Source organism: Sorex fumeus, unplaced genomic scaffold (genome assembly GCF_029834395.1).
Source record: "Sorex fumeus unplaced genomic scaffold, SorFum_2.1 ptg000014l, whole genome shotgun sequence".
NCBI classification, from domain to species: Eukaryota; Metazoa; Chordata; class Mammalia; order Eulipotyphla; family Soricidae; genus Sorex; species Sorex fumeus.
Window position 1 is genome coordinate 27680686 of NW_026606071.1, and position 19559 is coordinate 27700244.

At 36.2% G+C, this 19559-nt stretch overlaps 1 protein-coding gene across 3 annotated transcripts in view; it reads left to right on the plus strand.

Annotated features, from left to right (window-relative positions):
- The window catches only part of UNC80 (unc-80 homolog, NALCN channel complex subunit), a 255397-nt gene extending 237901 nt beyond the window's left edge, over positions 1 to 17496 (plus strand). For 2 of the 3 annotated variants that reach the window (XM_056111839.1, XM_056111840.1), the window contains exons 59-64: positions 385 to 526; positions 3152 to 3208; positions 9718 to 9799; positions 11058 to 11169; positions 11726 to 11925; positions 13526 to 17496. In XM_056111839.1, the coding sequence (XP_055967814.1) occupies positions 385 to 526; positions 3152 to 3208; positions 9718 to 9799; positions 11058 to 11169; positions 11726 to 11925; positions 13526 to 13789 (857 nt within the window). In that variant the 3' untranslated portion in view covers positions 13790 to 17496. The remainder of the gene's footprint in view (positions 1 to 384; positions 527 to 3151; positions 3209 to 9717; positions 9800 to 11057; positions 11170 to 11725; positions 11926 to 13525) is intronic. The other variant, XM_056111841.1, reaches the window with a different exon arrangement.
- The last annotated feature ends 2063 nt before the right edge of the window (positions 17497 to 19559 follow it).

The following is a 19559-nucleotide window of genomic DNA, read 5'->3' on the forward strand; positions in this document are numbered from 1 at the left end:
AATTGCTGTTTCTATGACAAAAATAAGATTACATGGTTAAACTTTAATTAAAATTAGAGTGCTTTAAAATTTGTAGTTCAGCTTCTCCAAAATTTTACTTCAGGTACCCCCTACTGTTTACAAATAATCTACTTGTGAAAAATGAACAAGAAGTTAACATTTATTGCATGAAAGCTGTTCAGGAGGGGAGGTGATATTAATGGAAACAATTATTATTTTTCCCTTTGCACAGTTTTAAATGCCAGCCCACATACTTTACTTTTTAGTCTGTACAAAGGGACATTAACTTTAAAGCATGCTTTCTTGTTGTGTTCAAATCAAAGATGGTACAAATCTGGTTGGATTCTCAATTCTGTATTATACCACTTCTCCTTACCCTTTCAGATGATTCTGTGAGCATGCCCAGTGTGGTAAGTGAACAAGAAGCTTACCTCCTGAGTACCATTGGAGGAAGGAGGCGGTTTTCCAGCCACGTCTCTAGCATGTCTGCACCTCAGGCTGAGGTGGGCATGTTACCCAGCCAAAGGTAAAGGGCCATGTATATCTTATTCTCTGCCTCTGGGGATGAAGGGGAAGAGGAGGTAGACATTCTGAAATTTTGCTCCTGCTTTCTGGAAGGTCAATAGAGAAGGAAATAATCCATAATGTTTTTAAGTAGAACATTCAGCGAAAGACTTACCAGCTGAGATTGTACAAGCAGGAGTTTTAGAAAGTGTTTTCTGAGCTGACCTAAGAGATGAGCAGCTTCTCCTTAAAATTTTTTCATAAATAGATACAAGGTAGTCCTCTTGGGTGGTATGTAACATCTGATGCTTCAGATATATCATTAACCTACTAACAGTAGTAACAGGCAAGTGTATAGAACTGGCTTGATATATTTGGCGAAGCTTAGAATTCAGGTAAAACAATAGTGTTCAGTTGGAGGTAGTGATATTTTCAGCCAAATAGAAAAGGGTCTATACCTATCTGTGATCTTGGGCATATTATTTAAAAAAGAAATCACAGTTTTCTCCTCTCGAAATGAGGAGGTTTGCTAACTAAACTCTTTAAAACATTTTGTGTGTTCTCTGACCTCTAAGAATATGTACATAAAGTGCATAGAGTGGAGAGATAGTACAGTGTATAAGGCACTTGCCTTGCACACACCCAACTCGGATTCAATCCACTGCACCCTAAATGGTCCAATCCAATCCTGCCAGGAGTGATCACTGAGTGTAGAGCCAGAAGTCAGCCCTGAGCACCACTGTAGTCACAAAACAAGAATATGTATATAAAAACGGCTAAAACACATAAAGTCTGATATAGAAAATGACCTGACATAAGACGCAAAATGGGACCTGAGATACAGTACAATGAGTAGGGCATTTGCCTCAAACAAATTTGGGTTCAAGGCCTGGCATCCCTCAGCTTGCCAGGAGTGATTCCTCAGAGCAGAGCCAAGAACAGGCTCTGAGCATTACAGGGTGTGGCCCCCAAACAAAACAAAAACAAATAATAAGACACAAAAAATCTGTTTCAGAGCCAATGATATTTTTATTTCAAGAACTGAATTTTAAAAAAATGTATCCTTTTGTATTTTATCTATTTTTATTTATAATAACTATAGTTTAAATGCTATAATCCATACATAATCACCAAAAAATAAGGGCACATTATAATATTCAAGTAAAATAAGTATGTTTATAAAAAATTAACTTCTACCCTAAATTTCTGCTAGGAGCATTTTTATGAACTACACAAATGAAATAAAATTTGTTAAATTAAGTATAATTTTGTGGCATACAAAAAATAGGGAAAGGTAATAAGGAGGATTAATAAGTGAATTTCATACTTATAAACGAAATGCTATTGCAAAATTAATATATAAAAGTTGCTTCAATGTAAAATATTATTTTATCATTGTTAACTTATTGTTAAAAGTAAGTCATAAATAAAATATAAATAAAATCAGAGAGAAAAATTTACATAATACCCCCCAAAAGTCATATAAGCAGTTAATATGAGTAGTTACCATTTTTTTTAAGTTTTAACTAAACTATGAAATTATAGCACTTTTAAAGAATATTTTTGATCTTTTGTTTAAAATATCTAGGTCACAAATTTTATATATATATTTTAACATGTATATATATAAATGGGTTAACTCATTGACAGTGAGGATATATGTTCTAATATGGATATATTAGACATCCATAAAAATAATATGGTTAAATCCTTTTTATTTGAGTCATATTTTGGAAGATATTAATGGCAATAATGTTGATGTACATTAGAGAAATAGGGACCCTTTTTGGGACAGAGGCAATTTTAGCAATATGCAATTAAATGAACCTGTATTCTTTGAGGAAGGCAAGGAGGCATTTCAGTTTTCTAAATAGTTTAATTCCATTCAACTTAATAAATACTTATTGAGTACCTCGTGAGTGCTAAGCTCAATGCTAGGGACTAAAGGAAATCAAAGACAAAGCATAAAATAATTCTTTTCAAGTCTCCAAATCAGCTATATTCAAACAAATCAGTAAACTATCCTTTGCCCAATTGAGCAGGTTTCTTCCTTTAACATTTACAATTCAGTGAATAAAGGATGGAATTAGGAAGTAAGGGAAGTTTCATATGAGTTTTTCCAAAGTTATCATCCTTCCCTTTATTTGCATTCTCATTGCAAAATTAACAGTGGAGTTAGGTTCTTTCTTTGCCTCTCTTAATGGCATCAGTTCATGGTAAGTGGTTTCCATATGACAGTGTCATACACTGTAAATGAAGCATCATATAAATAAGTTCAACATAAGCACCCAATTAAATGGTTACCAAAGCAAGGGTAGTTCTTATCATCTACCTCTTGGTCTCCCGTGTGTTTCAGAGCTCACATATCTATTTGGAGCTCATTTTAAATTCCAACTCTTGACCCATAGATAGAGCACTCCTCAGAGAGTCGTATCCATCCAAAGTCTCTCCTCCCCCATTGCCTTGAGTCCTATGTCTTGACAAACCCAGCACAAGGTGAAATGGTTGACTGTCTCCTTTTCCTTCCTTGTTCTGTTCAATTTATTTTTGGTTCTCGGAAGCAGAAAATTGCATGCCTTTTTTCTTTTTCTTTTATTTGTTTGCATTTTCTTTCCCTAAATGCTTCATCTCCCTACCCCTCCTGCAGTGAACCTAATGTCCTCGATGACTCCCAGGGCCTGGCCGCCGAGGGCAGCCTCTCTAGGTACAGTGTCAATGCTACCTGTCTATTGGTGTCTGTGCTGGGAAACTCGCCGTTCCCTGTCTCTTCTGTCTCTCTGTCTCTCTGTCTTCCTCTTGCCCGTTTGGTATCTATTTCCATTCCTTGCCCTTTGTTGCTCATGAACACAAGAGCCTGGAAGTCAAAGGTGTAGCCTCCTTCATTTTCAGTTTCAGAGCTCAATCAAAATAGCCCGTTTGCTTTCTTTAAAACCAAAACAAAACAGAACAAAAATCCTGTGGTATTATTTTAAGGGCTTGTCCCATGAGTGTCTAAAACGTTTGATATACCAAATGTTAAATTTATCCCATTTACTCATGCCCTCCCACACTGATATTCCTTAAGAATTGTTTTTGAGAAGCCCTCTAATATAGCACCCCATCATCAGGAAGCCCCTTATTAAATTGAGACAGGTCTTTTAGCTAATACCAGGGATGGTTAGAAAACTAACAATGATTCTATAATAAGAGTAGGAATGTGGATATAATTTATGTAATTCCCTCTTTGTGCTGCATGCTATGTGGCAGGCTATTATAGTAGCTTGTTCAAATAGCACTTATATAAAGAATGTCTGTCCCAGCACAAAGATGACTCCCAAACTTGCCATGAAATATCAGAAACAAACATTTCTTGGTAAGACAAGTCTCCATATGCAAAAAAGAAAAGCATAACATCTTGGCTATTTGGTTTAAAGTTACAGAAAGGCGGCGGACTGCACCTTTAACACTCAGATAAACCAGGTCAAACATTCCTAATCTTGTGCTGTTGATTCATACCTCTCAACTAATCCTCATTAGGGGTAATGCTTCTTGTTTATTCTAAGAGTGCCTTTGTTCCACCTCAAGAGAAAACATTCCCTTCCAGGTTTGCATTCTGTAGTGAGTACAATGCATAGTGTTTATTGCTTTCTCACAAAGATGAGGAAATGTTGAGAGGCGTTCCTGTGAAAGGTTGTCTGATGTATATTTCGCATCTTGTTCTAATTTCACATTTTCTTTGCTATTGAAAATGGGAAATTTAGTCCATCATCAGGTGTAGCCTTTTTTTTTTAAAGTGGTCCATAATTCATGACATTCATTTGTGTTTGCGAGCCCTTGCCTTGACAGATCAGTCTTTCTTCTTTGATGGTAAATGTGGAAGTGCTGCATACTGCTGACTTAGCTCCCGTATCTAGAGCTTTAGAGGACAAAGAGCAAAACAGTCCTCAAGATGGTTTCCCTTCATTGTTCAGAGTATTTGATGAAATCTGAACCAAGCCTAGCACCATGATCACTACTTTCAAAGAATGAATTTGTTTAATGCTTAAAATTTTATGTGAGAGGAGAACCTTGATTAGAAGACAATTCCCATGTCTTACTATGAGTAGATGAGAAGATATAAAACCAGACTTCTCTTTAGCTCATTTTGTATTGGGGTTTTCAAATTTGTAAGAATTTTACTCTTGCTGAGTTAAACACTTAGAATAGTTGAAAGAAAGCAAAAGTCTGAATTGGTATTTGTGAACTTCTCAAAGGATTTGCCTCCTTTGCCAGCCTCAGAATTCAAGTCACTGAGTTGGAGTGTCTAAACTGATCCATTCTGTCCTTCATTCATTGTCAATGGGGAAAAAATGCCAAACTTCTTGCTACATGAAACTGGTTCAGATGCTAAAGCTATTGATTTTATTTACAACTGAATTAGTTATGTCCGGACTTTGATGACTGTTTTAGGTCAATTGTTGATTTGATGCTCCCATGATTGTTGCATTTTAGTTCTGAAAATCATTCACCTAGAATCGGTGGTGGTCATTAAAAAAAAAGACAAGGCATCCACTTTGGATTCTAAGTAATTTTATTAGTTCAGAATCATTCTACCAGTTGCTGGCACATCCACCTTTGCCATACACTGCCAACTGTATCTCTTGATCCCATCCTGTCACCAAGTTCTCTTTGGAGGAGAGGAACTTTTGGCATTTCCTATTCCTAAGAGGTGGGTTCATAAAATAATATAACTTTTTATGTTTGGTGTCAAGGCCTTATTGCTTTTGGCATGGAACATCTTTAATGCTGCAGATGCTTAAAATACTAGGGAAACAGGGAAACAGTAAGGTAATAACTATGTAAATTAATTTTAGCTTACATGTGAGCACTCAGCACCTACAGTTAACCCAAACTGGTCCCAAGGAAAATCTGGCTCCAAAGATGCATATCAGAAAATATGCCTGAGGGAAGAAAAAATAAACTCTGGTTTTTCTCTTACCACTTTCCCATATTTACCTTTTGGTTATTTGATGTTGAAGGAGCACTTGTTTTCATCATAATGGGCAAGTTATTCTGAGAGTTAAATAAGGAAAAGACCAGAATAGCTAGGATACCTAGAATCTGATGAATCGATAAAAATTGATAAAATATTTGCAGATCTTTCCAAAATTTCTTCAAGAATTTTTTAAAAGTCTGCACTAACTGATTTTTTTAGAGATTTTTCAAAAGACATATTAACCCGTTAAAAGCCCTATGCGATGGAGAGAAGTTTCTTTCTTTGGGGAATAAATTCAAATTGTATTCCAACAAAATAGTCTCAAGTTGAGATAGTTGCTCCAGAGGTATAAAAATTCATTGTAGATATTTTCTTTCTGTGCCTACCAATGAATAAACACCCCAAAGTTCATATATTCTCTCCAGAAGAATATAGATATACAAAGGTTGTTCAAACACTTAAGCTTGCATGTTTACATCTGAGGATTAGATTTTGTTTAGACACGTTAGAGCATCCTGAAAGGCAAGAATTGACAGCTCTAATTTTAAAAAGAGAGAGATTAAAATGAAATTTGATGCTGTAAGAATAATTTAATCATAGTGAAAAAATGAGAATGTGGCTCAAGTTTGAACAAGACTGCATAGTCTGGATGAAACAAAATAAGAACAATTTACTTAACAAAACCCTCTCACAATTATCCACAAGTTACAAGTATGAAAACTTGGCAAGTTACTTAAAGTAGTGAAAAAAATGGGGGAACCGTTTTTGGGTAATGTAAAATTAATGGCTAAGATGTGTGTTATGATACACAGATATATACTTTGCCATTGCCAAACCAGTTCCTAAGAGTTTTCTAAGAGCCAGATTGTTCTCCCTTTAATTTTGATTCCAGCCTCTAATCTCTAAATTCTGAAGCACTTAAAATAAGTTTTCTAGGATGTTGTAGAGGCTAAGTAAAAAATTAAAACAACGATCTATTATTGAGAGAGGGAAACTAGCATTTTGTGTACTATTTATTTTTCTGCTTTCTACAATGTTTTTTGGTTCTTTTGGTGTTGACTGTATATGTTCTCATCACAAGGCAATCAGTCAGGGTAAAACCTATGCTTTTTGTCTTGTGCTCCACTTCTAAATTTCTCTAACCATGTTAAAGTTGAAAGTAAAAACATAGGATAAAGCAATAAAAAATACTCATTCATTTTCTGTGTGCTAATCTCACTCAATACTATTACTTACATTTTTTATTTATGAAATATATTTAAATATTTTTGGTAATTTGAGATGAGTGATATGAATTCATTGCATTATTAAATTGCTCTTTTTTTCACTTCCCCTTTAAGAAAAAACATATATTTAATTAGGATATGCATCTATATTACATACCATAATCCAGCCAATTAAATTGAATGAAGGGCTAAAAAGGTAATTGATGCCAAATTTTTTCTCCTTACATTGTCTAAATTTTTCTAGCTTATACATTATTTTCTTTCCTGGTAAATAAGGTGCTTGTGTTTTTGTAGAGTTGAGTCAAGTGTTCTGCCAAGCCCCAGTTACATTTACTTCTCTAGTCTAGAACACTATATGGTTTCCCATAGTGATGGTTTTCAGTGACTCAGAAATACAGAGGATGCGTTTTAGTTTCAATTTAGAAAGTCTCATTTATTTTTATCCTTGTAGTTTTACCCGTTGTTTGGTTAACTAGTAGAAACTAGCACTTGTCATTCCCAAGATTAAAAATTTTAGAAAACCTGTGTTTTACAGAGGTGCTTAGAGAAAACATATTACTTTTCTCCTAGTTTAGTATTTTACATCTACAATTGCATATTACAACTCATACCAATGCATGTAATATTAACATGATATGGAAAGAAGCTAAATTGAAAATACTTTTTTACATGTGACTCTGATTTGATGTAGACTATTAGAAGTTTTCTTTATAAATTACTTCTATTATTAAATTCTCTGGCTATTTATTAATTGTTCTAGCTCTACACAGTTAAGCCAGGACTTACAAATACAAATGTTAGTATCAGATTTTCAGGGAGGAGATGATATTTTATTAGCTGGGATATTTTCCATGGAATGTTCTATAATTTCTTTATGTGTACATTCCATTGATAAAATATTATGTTATTTGCATAGAACAGCTTATTACAAAAACTATCAATTTGATCCATTTCTTAGATATAAGCCTCTCTATCCATAGAGAAATTTTTGATTACCCTTTGGAATAAATCATCACAAAATTTCCATTACATTTTGGCATTTAACAATCCCTGAGTAATGTGTATTTCTTTTCTTTTCTTATACCATTTTTCTCACAATAGCTTATTACTGAATAAAATGAGACAAGTGGACTGCCTCGATTTCATTTTCTCTATCCAATTATTTTCAATATATTTTATTGCCCACGTCCTTTCAATGTCCCAGAAGCAATAAACTCATTACAAATATCAAATGTAGAACAAGAAAGCATGCTTATAGACATCATTTTTCATTTTCAAACCATTTTACATCAACTAACTTCTTTTCTCTACCTTAATGGGAGGTAGGTGGTAAGTATTGACCTCCCTTTATGGCCAAGGGAACTGAGGTAACATTTAGATGTCAATGAAGAATCCATTTCAATGAAGCTTTGCTTGGTATATGGGAGAAACTTGTTTCTACTTTTGTGCATATGGTAACTGAACCTTTTTGCAGTTTAAGACACATTTTAAAATGTTTAATTAATGAGCAGATGTCACTTCAAACATACCAGCAACATAGCTTGGATTACTTATCAGAATTATTTGCATTGTTTCTTTGGGGTAATTTTTCATCTTTATAGAAAAGTCAAATATGGTATAAGGTCACATTGATTTTTTAAAAATTTCATATTTGGGAAAACAAAAGCATTTTAAAAGACTTATTTTTTGTATTGTTTATGGGATTTTGTGTTGTATATCCTAAATGGTACAATAATGGTACACATATATATATATGTGTGTGTATATATATATATATACCTTTATTTAATAAAATATTTGATGAAGTCCATTTAGGAATCATTGATTTTCTTCTAGTGGATACATAAGTTAGGCTTTTAAACAATGACATATGTGACTGTGTCAACCATGTGATGATTAACCAGCTGTTAACACAACAGGGGAAATAACTGAGTGTCCATCTTGCCACTTCTTTCTCTTCCTGTAGCCTCAGCGCAGTATTTAGGTAACATATTTTTAAATGAAAGTGAATCTATATAGTCTCTCCTGTTCCTGGACAGTTGCTGACTCTGGATTTCTCTGTGGAGTATTTTATTCCAAAAACTATCTCTAGATAACTCTCCTTTTGCAAAGGCAAAGCAGAAATTATTAACTCATTTACCAAATAGTCACATTGGCATCACTCATAGAATTACAGTGTTCTCTGGGGGCACAATACATTTATGTTCACCCTTGCTCCCATTATAAACACCTACGTTCATGCATGCAGAATGAAAAGAGATCATGTGCCCATGGAAGTTCACCCAACACTAATATAGTGACCACTTCCTGTAGTAGTTTTTTTGCATAAAAAAGACACTCACACACAGTAATTTGGGGGGAGCAGAGTTTTGCTTTTATGTATCTCGTGATATACTTGAGTGCATCTATTCAAGATTAAAGCTTCTGAGTTGTATTAACAGCTTACTTTGCCAGCCTAAAAATTGAAAACCCTTTCTAAAAAATCATTTGTCTACCCTGTGACTATTCATTTCCTCAGTAGTCACAGACTCCAGGCTGCAAACATGTGTTGAATGTACCCCTTCACCCAAATGGATTCTGTGTCTGATGTGTTTGATATCTGTCCATCTTATTTTCATTTAAATTGAAATTTTAAAAATGGTGTTCCCATCCATGTGATGAAGTCATTTGTGTTTGTTTGTCACCACCTTTTCTGTCCCCTTGGGAAAAAAATTGAGATTAGAATGTGATATTTCAAAACTTTTGGTGGCTTCCAAACTAGGGTTGTGATTTAACCAGTATTTTGCTGAATAACAGATATGGCGTGAATGATTAAAAACAGAATCTCAATTTTGGCAGCTTGAGGCTACAAGGCCTCATCTTCCATCCCAACCCATTGAAAGCTCCCATCCCAGGACTCTTTCCCAACCTTCCTTCAAAGATCATGGTATCTTTGAAGTGTTTATTCCATATAAGTGATTTTGCCTAACACCCACCAGAGGATGAGCTTCTGCACTTTCTCCAGGGTTCGCTAACACTGTTGATGCTTGACAGGGTGGCAAGTGTACAGAGTGAACCTGGCCAACAGAATCTCCTCATTCAGCAGCCTCTGGGGAGGAAGAGGGGCTTAAGACAAGTAAGTACACCCTGACAGGACAGGGAAGACCTCCTAGAAAATGGAAGTGCTATTCAATTTTTAGTGCTTATTTAGTGCTGATGTATATTAAGATTATGTTTTGCCTTCTTCCCACTTGAAATAAGCAGTACAGAGAAACTTTAAAGCATGGTAAGTGCATGTTCAAGTTAAGAATTTTTCTTTTCTGTTTTAGCTTTGACTCATTAGCAAAGCTAATTGCTATGCAAAATAAGTGGATCTCTTCTTCCATTTCTTTCTTCCCAGAAACCCTTCCTAATCCGTCTTACTAAGCAAGGAAGATTTCCTCTACTGTTGACTTTGAGACTGTTTCTTTAAAGATGTAGAGACACAGTGACTCTTTCTCTCATTTCAAGATTAATGATTCAATTTGAAACTGAGATCAAAGTAAAATTCATTTTTACAAATTTCCTTAGATAGATTTTCCTTATATAGCTGTCAAGTCAAAATTTTAAAAATAATTAGTACCTATAGAATAAAAATAATAACAATAATGTAAAGTAAAAATCTAAAGGAGATCTTATACTGTTCGTTTGATTGAAACTTCTCAGCATTGATTTGGATACCAGAATCTCAAGTTGCGTCACCAACCTCACCTTTCAAGTTAGCAGTTGTTCAGTAACAATAGTTGTTCTGTTAGAAGAACAGCAGCTGAGAGGTTAGCCACAGTTATTTTTCTTTTCCAAATTCAAAGGCATTCTCATATTGACTCATAAGAAGCTATATTAACATTCTTAAGATATATCACTGTATCACTGTCATCCCGGAGTTCATCGATTTACTCAAGTGGGTACCAGTAATGTCTCCATTCATCCAGCCCTGAGATTTTAGCAGCCTCTTCTTACTCATATTTCCCAGCAACTGTATATAAGATATATAGAGTCATTGGGATATATAAAGACACATAAAGATTATAAAGACATATAAAAGAATAATAATTGAAAGAAGTAAAGGTTATATCAGAACCAAATTCTTTGAGATAAATTTGCAAGTAGTTATGGAGTGAGGGGAGGTATTAGAATCAGAATGTAAAAAGTCCTACATTTGACACATATGCTCTTCTACTGAGATATACCCTGGCTTCTCTAGGCCAAATGTTTATTTTATTGACTACAAAAACCATAAGAATCTGCAGACACCCATAAAGAAAGGAGCAAATAATAGAATCCTCTGAGTAGAGAGTTTCCTCCCGGGTCGTTGGGACTCTTCTTGCCAGCTCTATTCTGCCTATTCTCTTTAGCTAAGACGTCCTCTGCTTTCACGTCAGAAGACTCAGACTGAACCCAAAAACCGGCATGCGGCTCGGCTGTCAACCACTCGCAGGAGCATTCAACCTAAAACGAAGCCAGCTGGTGAGGCCTCCTGTGTCCTCTCTGACTCACCCATTGACTGGCTGCACAACTCAGCCAGAATGGTCTGTGAGAACTGAGCTCAGACCTCAAGCAGAGAAGCACAGGCTTGGGGGAGGCACTAAGATAAGGGGAAAAGTCTCCCGGAAAACCATTGAGCTATTTTTTTCTTCTTACCTTCCCTGACCTCCTTCCCAACCCCAGTGAGTCTAGAGATATGGATGAGCCCAAGGTTACTCATAATGCTGTGAAATTTGACTAAAGAAGCTTGTGTTTCCTTTATGCAAGTTACTGATTGGTTTGTAATGTCTTCCTTACTGAAGACAAAGAAATGTTGAATACCAGGGACATGTAAGTCCTGTTGGTATGTATGCAGATATGTTATTTTAAGTCCATTTACATAGAAAAAATTATTTGTCTATTTAAGTTCAACTCTCACTTATTAATAAATATCCTTACTAACAAAAGCCAGAAGACATTGGCTAAACTAATTATTAACCAGTGGCAATTGATTTATTCTAATTCCTCCCCTACTTACTGCTTTACTTCTGACCTACAGCAGATCAGAAGCGGTCTGTGACCTTCATTGAAACGCAGCCGGAGCCAGTAGTTGCCCCAACAGATACACTTCCTGCTGGGGGCCCACCGCAGGGCTGTAGTCCAGCCCCACATAAGAAACCAGAGGGAGTAGACAAACCAGTTCTTACTTCTTCACCTGCTATTGTTGTTGCTGATCTACACAGCCTGTCTCCCAAGCAGGTAAGGACACTACAGGAACAGACAGGTTTGCTCCCTTCATATTTATATATGAGAACAGCTTGGATACACAAATGTATTCTGTGTAAGTTAAGTCGTTGTCAGTAACATGTTTTAGTTAGCCAGGGAGTACATGGGCATATGTACAATATATGATGAGTAGGGTGAGAGAGAGATACAGAATGATCTTCCTTATATGTGGTATTTAAAAAATGTACAGAAACAACAAATATCCCAACAAAGCAACAGAAACTAAGAACTTTTCTTTAATAAAAGCATGTTACAGGAGGGGGATAGGAAAGGACAGAAGTGCTGGGTGAGGGAAACACAGGGACAGTGATGGAGGGGAGCTGACACTCTGGTAGAAGCCATGATGTGGGATTGCTCTATGTATGAAACCCTGCCTTTATTAATATTATAAACCATAGTGCCTGAAATAAAGTTTAAAGTCAACGAATAAAAATTTTCTAACTAAAATTTAACACGACTTACTAAATAGATTCTTTGTTCACTTTAGCAGTACTTTGTAGTTGAGGTTGGGGTTCAAGAATAATGGGAATCAAAGGGATAATATAGGGGATAAGGCACTTGTCACATATGACTGGTGCAGGTTTGATCTTAGATATCATATATAATCTCCTGAGTAGCACTAGAAGTGATCCCTGAGCACAGTAAGTAAGGAATAGGCTCTGAGCACAGTGGGGTTTGGTCTAAAAAAACAACAACAACAACAAAGAAGACCAGAACTGTCATTTTAATTTTTGACTTCCATGTATTCCCTAATTCAAAATGTTTCCTATTTTTATTGCTTGAGAACTTGAACAGAAGTAACAATAAATTTCAAGTATTTAAACAAAAAAAGGGTGACTAAGAGAGTGTATGTTCTTTATTATGAAAAACATAGCATAATAACAAAGATAAAATAAGCAGTTTAGATGAAGCTTTTAAATAAGAAGGCTGTCTGGATCCTATAAGAAGACATTTATTTGGATTTTTCTCATAAATTTATTCTTTCCCATTGTTTTTATGTATTTTTGGTTCTTTTTATTTTTATAAATAAATGTCAATAGGTCCCATGTTCTATGAGTGTGGGATTTTAAAAAGCAACAGTACTACTACTATGTATAGTCCTAAATTACTTAAATATCATTAGAAACCATTATATCCTCTTATTCTCACAGTTGCATTTTATCCTCATAAAACATGCAGGATAAGCTGATATGACAGGTGAGGAAACTGAGGCTTTGTGCTGGAGAGATAGTTTAAGAGTTAAGGTTCTTGCCTTGTATACAGCCTACCTGGATTGGTTCCCTACATATCATATGGTTTCCGGGGCATAGCCAGGAGTAATCCCTGGGCACAGAACCAGAAATAAGTCCTGACTACTGCCAAATGACCCAAAAGTCCAGAGGGATAAAAGAAAAGGCAAAGGAAAGCTGATGCTTAGAACATCAAAATGTCGTATGTAAGAGCTCATGTATATAAAGGTTAGCACAGGGACCAGCCTGTGAGTTCAGGTACAGCTAGACAACAGCATGGTTTATTTTCTTTCTGTACTTATCTCTCTTACTTTTCCGTGCTGTTTTTATACTTTTGATCACAGAGTGAGGCCCTGCACACTGAAGAAGAAAAGAAGGAGGACGCAGAAGTACAGGGGGCCACAGCACACAGTCTTCTCTCTGCTCAACTTGCAGCCCCTGATGACTTCTCCGGCCTTGAGACATCCATCCTCTTACAGCATGGAGATACCGTCCTACACATCAATGAGGAGAGTGGCATGGAGAATCCCCTGCTCACCACCCAGTTCAATTTTTCTCCAACTGAGCTGGGGGATGCTAATATAGACCTAGATGAGTCTCATGTTTAATTCTTTATCTTGTTAAGAGTTACAAGTATAAACAAGATGTAAAAGATGATCTTGCTAGAAGTTGGACAGTTTTGCTTGGAAAAAAAACAAAACAGCACTTTACATCCTATGAGTGGCACAGATCTCATAGATTGTGTTGCTCATGCACATATTGTTTCATAAACATCTATAAAAATCAATGGCTAACATGATTTGGTTTCTGAAGACCATAAAAACCAGGGAGCAAAAAGGGGAAAGAGCCATTTCACTGCACATTGTTTATGATTCAAGAAGCCTTGAGTAGTTAAAAATGTTACTTATCTATTACAGAGTTACTTAGGTTTATTAGCAAATAATATGTTCTAAAGATACAATTTTTGGAGGTTGTTCACATTATATACATCTCATGCAAATATGTATTTTTATAGTTTCAAAATATTGAGCAGGTGGTTATCCAAGTAGCAAGTTATATAAAAACAATCAATAAGAAAAATATTAGTTTAGGAAAATTGAATAATAAGCCTGTAGCCATTTTTGTTTTGATTAATGGCATAGCCATTTACAAGGAGGAAAAGCACCATTTTCAGGGCTGATATTTCATTGTTTATTTTTTGAATTGTCATTTTCACCGCATTTTCTAATCAAAATGCTATAGCATAAGATCCTTTCGTCTAATAACCAGTCACAATAAAGAGAGACTATTCTAGAAATTATCAGACATAATTAGGTATTATGAAGGATATAAACAGCCTGTACCGGGTAAGAACTAAATGTAAATATCATAGCTAGAAAGAGATGGCATTTCTATATGTAGCATTAACTACATCAATGCCAAGATTAGGAAATATTGGGAAATGTGATTACTTTTTCTTATAGCATACAGTGCCTGCCCTCAGGGCATATTTTCAGATATTAAGGTTATTATTGTTAGGATTGGTTCAATACAATAACTTTTTCCTCAATGTTGATAATGTTCTTATGATCCTTTGGACATCTAAGTTTATGAGGAAGAAAATATAAAGTGAGCAATGTCTTCATAGACACACTCTATGAAGTGTGTACTTTACCCTGAAATTTCAACTACTTCAAGAAAAGCATAAAGTTTAGAAGTCTTGTGAGGCCATATCTAATGTATTATTGATCCCATAGTAGGGCTTGGTATCACAGAGTCCAAGAATGTGTGTCAAAATTTTATACTAGAAAACTGTTATATAGCAGTGAAACATATAACAATGAAGTACACAACAACTCATATACATACAGATTGGTATGGTGGTGGTAGTGATGTGTGTGCTTGCACATGAGCACATGTGCTCACGTATGTATGTGTGTGCGTGTGTTTTCTAGTCCTCCAGTTAAAGTTAAATAAAGACTTTGGTTATATGGCCATGACTTTAAAACACATTCTATATGCTTAAACTTTAATTACATTAGCTATAGAATGTATATATCTATATAGAAGAGAGCTATTAAACATACCCAAATCACAAAGAAAAGCTATTTTTTTGTTAGAATTGCTTATTAGATAGGCATTGTTTATATTGTGATTTATACTTTCAAATATAATTTGGGGTTTGGGCCCTTTCACTAAGAGAATGAGCTAAAGATAAAAGGCAAAACTGATCTAAACTTCAGAAAATAGAAGTGGTACATAGTCTCCTTTGTGTTTTATGATATTTTCAGAACATTTACACTCAATGTTGAATTAATTCTCAAGTGCAGAAATATACATACAAGTGGTTCTATGGTTCTTCTTAAGCTTATGTATTTCACCTGTTACAAATTATGCTGCTCAATTAGTGTTAGAGGCCTTATGTTTAGTAATTACAAGTGTCTGGGCTATCTGAGTCTTTATGTGCAAATTTGTTCCAGTTCTTTGCTTCTTGATTCAAATTATCTTCATTTAATTGTATCAAATATTTTAAAAGTAAAGGAGTCAAAGTAGATTGTTAAATATCTGATAAGAATCTTAAATACCTTTATATATATATTTTTAAAGTCTTAGGCTTTTTTGAACATTATTATGTTGGCCTGTCTGCCTTTTAGCTTGACTCCTTCACTCTAGTGTTATGGATGTCTGTAGGAAATCTTTTTCAATAAGCTAAGTAATGTTGTACCATGCAAAAAAGTCTCCACTCTGAGGGCCTTATAGAGTGAGAATGTTTTCATACTGGAACTACTGAGATTTTGCAGATGAGCGCATCTGTTCCAATTATGGTGCCCTTAAATGTGTTGAATGTAATGTACTGAATGTTTGTGTGTAATTGATAAAGTATCTATATGTATGTGCATAAGACTGTCACAAGTATGTATTCTCAGGAATACTAGTACCTGGAGTGAGAAGGAATAACTATTTAAAAATGACCAGTTGGGGAAGATTATAAAGAAGTTCAGTAACAATTTTGGTAATGTTCAAAATATTATTGAGCAAATGACTAAAAGCTACTCATTGCATATGAAAAATGCAGTATTGATAATACTAGACCATTTTTAAGAAGTGATGCTGATTGATATTTATCTTGTTCCAAGGAAAGTTAGAATAGGCCTACTACCATGAATAAAAATTGAATTCGGTAAGAGGCTGCTTTTTCTGAAACTAAAATTTGAGAGACCTTGGAATAAACATGTATCACTCATGATAGTGGTGTAGATTTATACTACAAAGATTCAATTAAAGCAGTTCAAATTCTAGATAGAGCATTTTATAGATCAAAACATTTTACTTTAAGTTTTAGTATTGCTGCTCTCTATAATTCTATTAGATACATTATTTGAATTTTCAAAAAATTAAATTTCATTGAGTGCATTATGATAAGGCACTGAGAAATATAGTGTCAAAGGCATAAGGGGGCATGACAATGCAGGGGCAGACATCTTTGGTGGGAGGTCTTAGTGAGGCCTCTTGTATTGTCTGGGAGTAGTTGGTTTGCCATGTCAAGCCACCGAGAGTACCTCAGGCAAAATGACATCTCCTCCCTTCAGTGTCTGTTCCTTTAGTCAGTGAAGCACATTCTCCAATTTGCTGTTCATCACCCAGAGTATCTGAGATGAGAATAGGGTGGGGTCAGAAATAGAATTACACTCCAAACACAAATTAAATACCCTTCCTCAAATTTTAGAGGATACTATAAGTTTGTGGAATTTGCTGCTATCACACCGTCATGCTGTAAGTCATGCTATTGCCCTGTGACCTCACGTTTCCAATTCCATGGCCTTGTCTTAGCAGTAGAAAGTCCCACTTCCTCATTTATTTAGTGGTTCTTACTAACTGCAGCATTTCAGAAACAAAGTTTGGTTTGACACTCAGGAGATTAAAAACTAAGTTAAGGGCAGAATGTATTTGGAAAAACTTTAAAAAAATTACTTGTATTATTTTAGAATCACTTAGGATAACAGATCACTGTACCTCCATAGTATTTTTCAATAGTCACTGTGACTGCAGGATGAAAATCCATTATTAGCCATTTTATAGGTAAAATCAAGATTGATGACACAGCCAACTTCCCTCAGATGACTATGAAGTCTGTTATGAATACCGAATGACCAAAGAGCATGGACTAAAATGTGTATGAATAAATATGAAACATTTATGAAAGATATTTATGAAAGATTTAAGACTTCTGTGTTTGAATATGCACATATAATAAATATAAAAACATTTGAGATGCTTGATTTTCATTTCTCAATATACGGATTAGAAGGACATTCAATAAAGTGTTTCTATTGGATCTTCAGTGTGTGATATTGATTTGGATCTCAGATGTGTGTATTGATATTGCTCAGTTCCCATAGTCTGGTCTAAGGTTACATCAGTTAGATACCTCAGATTCCTCTAACTCCTTCAGAGCTCCATTCTACTAGTCTTCCCATTCCAAATGGAAAGTATTTTTCAAGGTAAAGCTAATAAACACAGTGAATACAGGTGCCCCAGCTTGATTTTGCAGTCTGTCTAGATTATGACTAGTGGTATTGCTTAGTAGATTTTTTAGAAAGGTTTGTTAAGGGCATGGCTGGCTACTGAATGAGGTTCAAACCACCAAAGGGTCCAGCCACTACGAGTTCTTTCACACAGTGCACAATGTACCCTACCCTTTCCCTTTAGTATATGCTTTTACTAAGTCCTTCACAGGCATTGTTCAAAATATTCAGCATATCAGAATGCCTTGGTTTAGGGTCCCTTGTTACCCTGTCTTTTTTGGGAGAGGAGGCAGGGTTTGAGGATTTTTTTTTCTTTTTTTTGTCTAACCTGGAGGTGATCGAGGATCTTTCCAGACTCTGGCAGAGTCTCAGGAGTGATCCCTGGGGGCACTTGGGGGGAACCCTGTGTGGTACTGGGGGTCACATGGGTCCACCAAGGCAGGTGCCTTAACCCTTACCTTCAGCTCGCTTTGCTGTTCTTAGTTGTTGAAATAGTTCTTTTTGTTTTTGTGGGGCTGGAGCGATAGCACAGCGGTAAGGCGCTTGCCTTGTGCGCAGCCAACATGGCCGACCCGAGTTCGATTCCTCCGCCCCTTTCAGAGAGCCCGGCAAGCTGCCGAGAGTATCTCACCCACACGGCAGAGCCTGACAAGCCACTCGTGATGTATTCGATATGCCAAACACAGTAACAACAAAATCTCCAATGGAGATGTTACTGGGCCCGATCGAGCAAAAATACATCTATAGAAAGTTAATTGAGAACTTTTTTTTCTTTTTTTTGCTTTTTGGGTCACACCCAGCTATGCACAGGGGTTACTCCTGGCTCATGCACTCAGGCATTACTCCTGGCGGTGCTTGGGGGACCATATGTGATGGTGGGAATCGAACCCGGGTCGGCCAAGTGCAAGGCAAATGCCCTACCCGCTGTGCTATCGCTCCAGCCCCTAATTGAGGAAATTTTAAAGGGGAAAATGAAGACAGTTAATGGTGCTGCTAACAAATAAATGTACAACAATTTGTCAGTAAGCGTGCCTCAGAGGGAAAAGCAAAAGTGAAGGCAAGAGGAAGTCAGGGTAGGGTTGGGGGTAATAATTACCAATTAAGTTTTATATTTAGACCCAGATTTTGCATATTGGGTGCATGGCCTGTAATTGTTTAATCTTGACAATTACTCTCTTCTCCGGATGCTTAATGGTAGGTCGGGAGAAGTGATTTACCAAGTCATGAAGTATCTGGCACAACCAGGATTCAACGTCAAATCTGACTACTCCAGCTCTTAAAGGAGAGCTCACTTGATCATGTGACTTCCCGTTAACCATCGATTTGCTCGAGCCGGCTACAGTAATGTCTCCATTTGTCCTGTTGTGTGCTGACTCTTTCAGGGCCAAGGGAATGACACCCATTATATTTACAGGTTTTGGCATATCGAATACACCATGGATAGCTTGCTAGGCTCTCAGAGGAATAGAGGCTTTTGGGGCGGCCTCTAATCTCCCTTAAAGGAGAACTCAAGGGAAAATAAAAAATAAGGAAGATTTTTTTGTTTCTTTATCATTTAACAGGCAAACAAAGGAGTGGGTATGGAAAATGTGCATTTATTTGCAAATGATGGAGAAACACTGTGAAGGTAGGGCACAAGTCACAGAGAGGGAACTTCAGGAGAAAGCATAAAAGGATTAGGAAACTCCGCGAATTACGCAAGGCCTGGTAAACCCGAAAAGCCTGTTTTCAGCAAGGTCAAGGAAGGAGGAAAGAGCATCGAAGTGCGGCTTCACCCGGACGCCTATAGTTTCCCTTCAGCGCGGCCCCGGGCAGAGAGAGGCGGGACTTCCTCGATGTAACCCGGCAGTTTCCGGCCAAGCCCGGAAGCCTC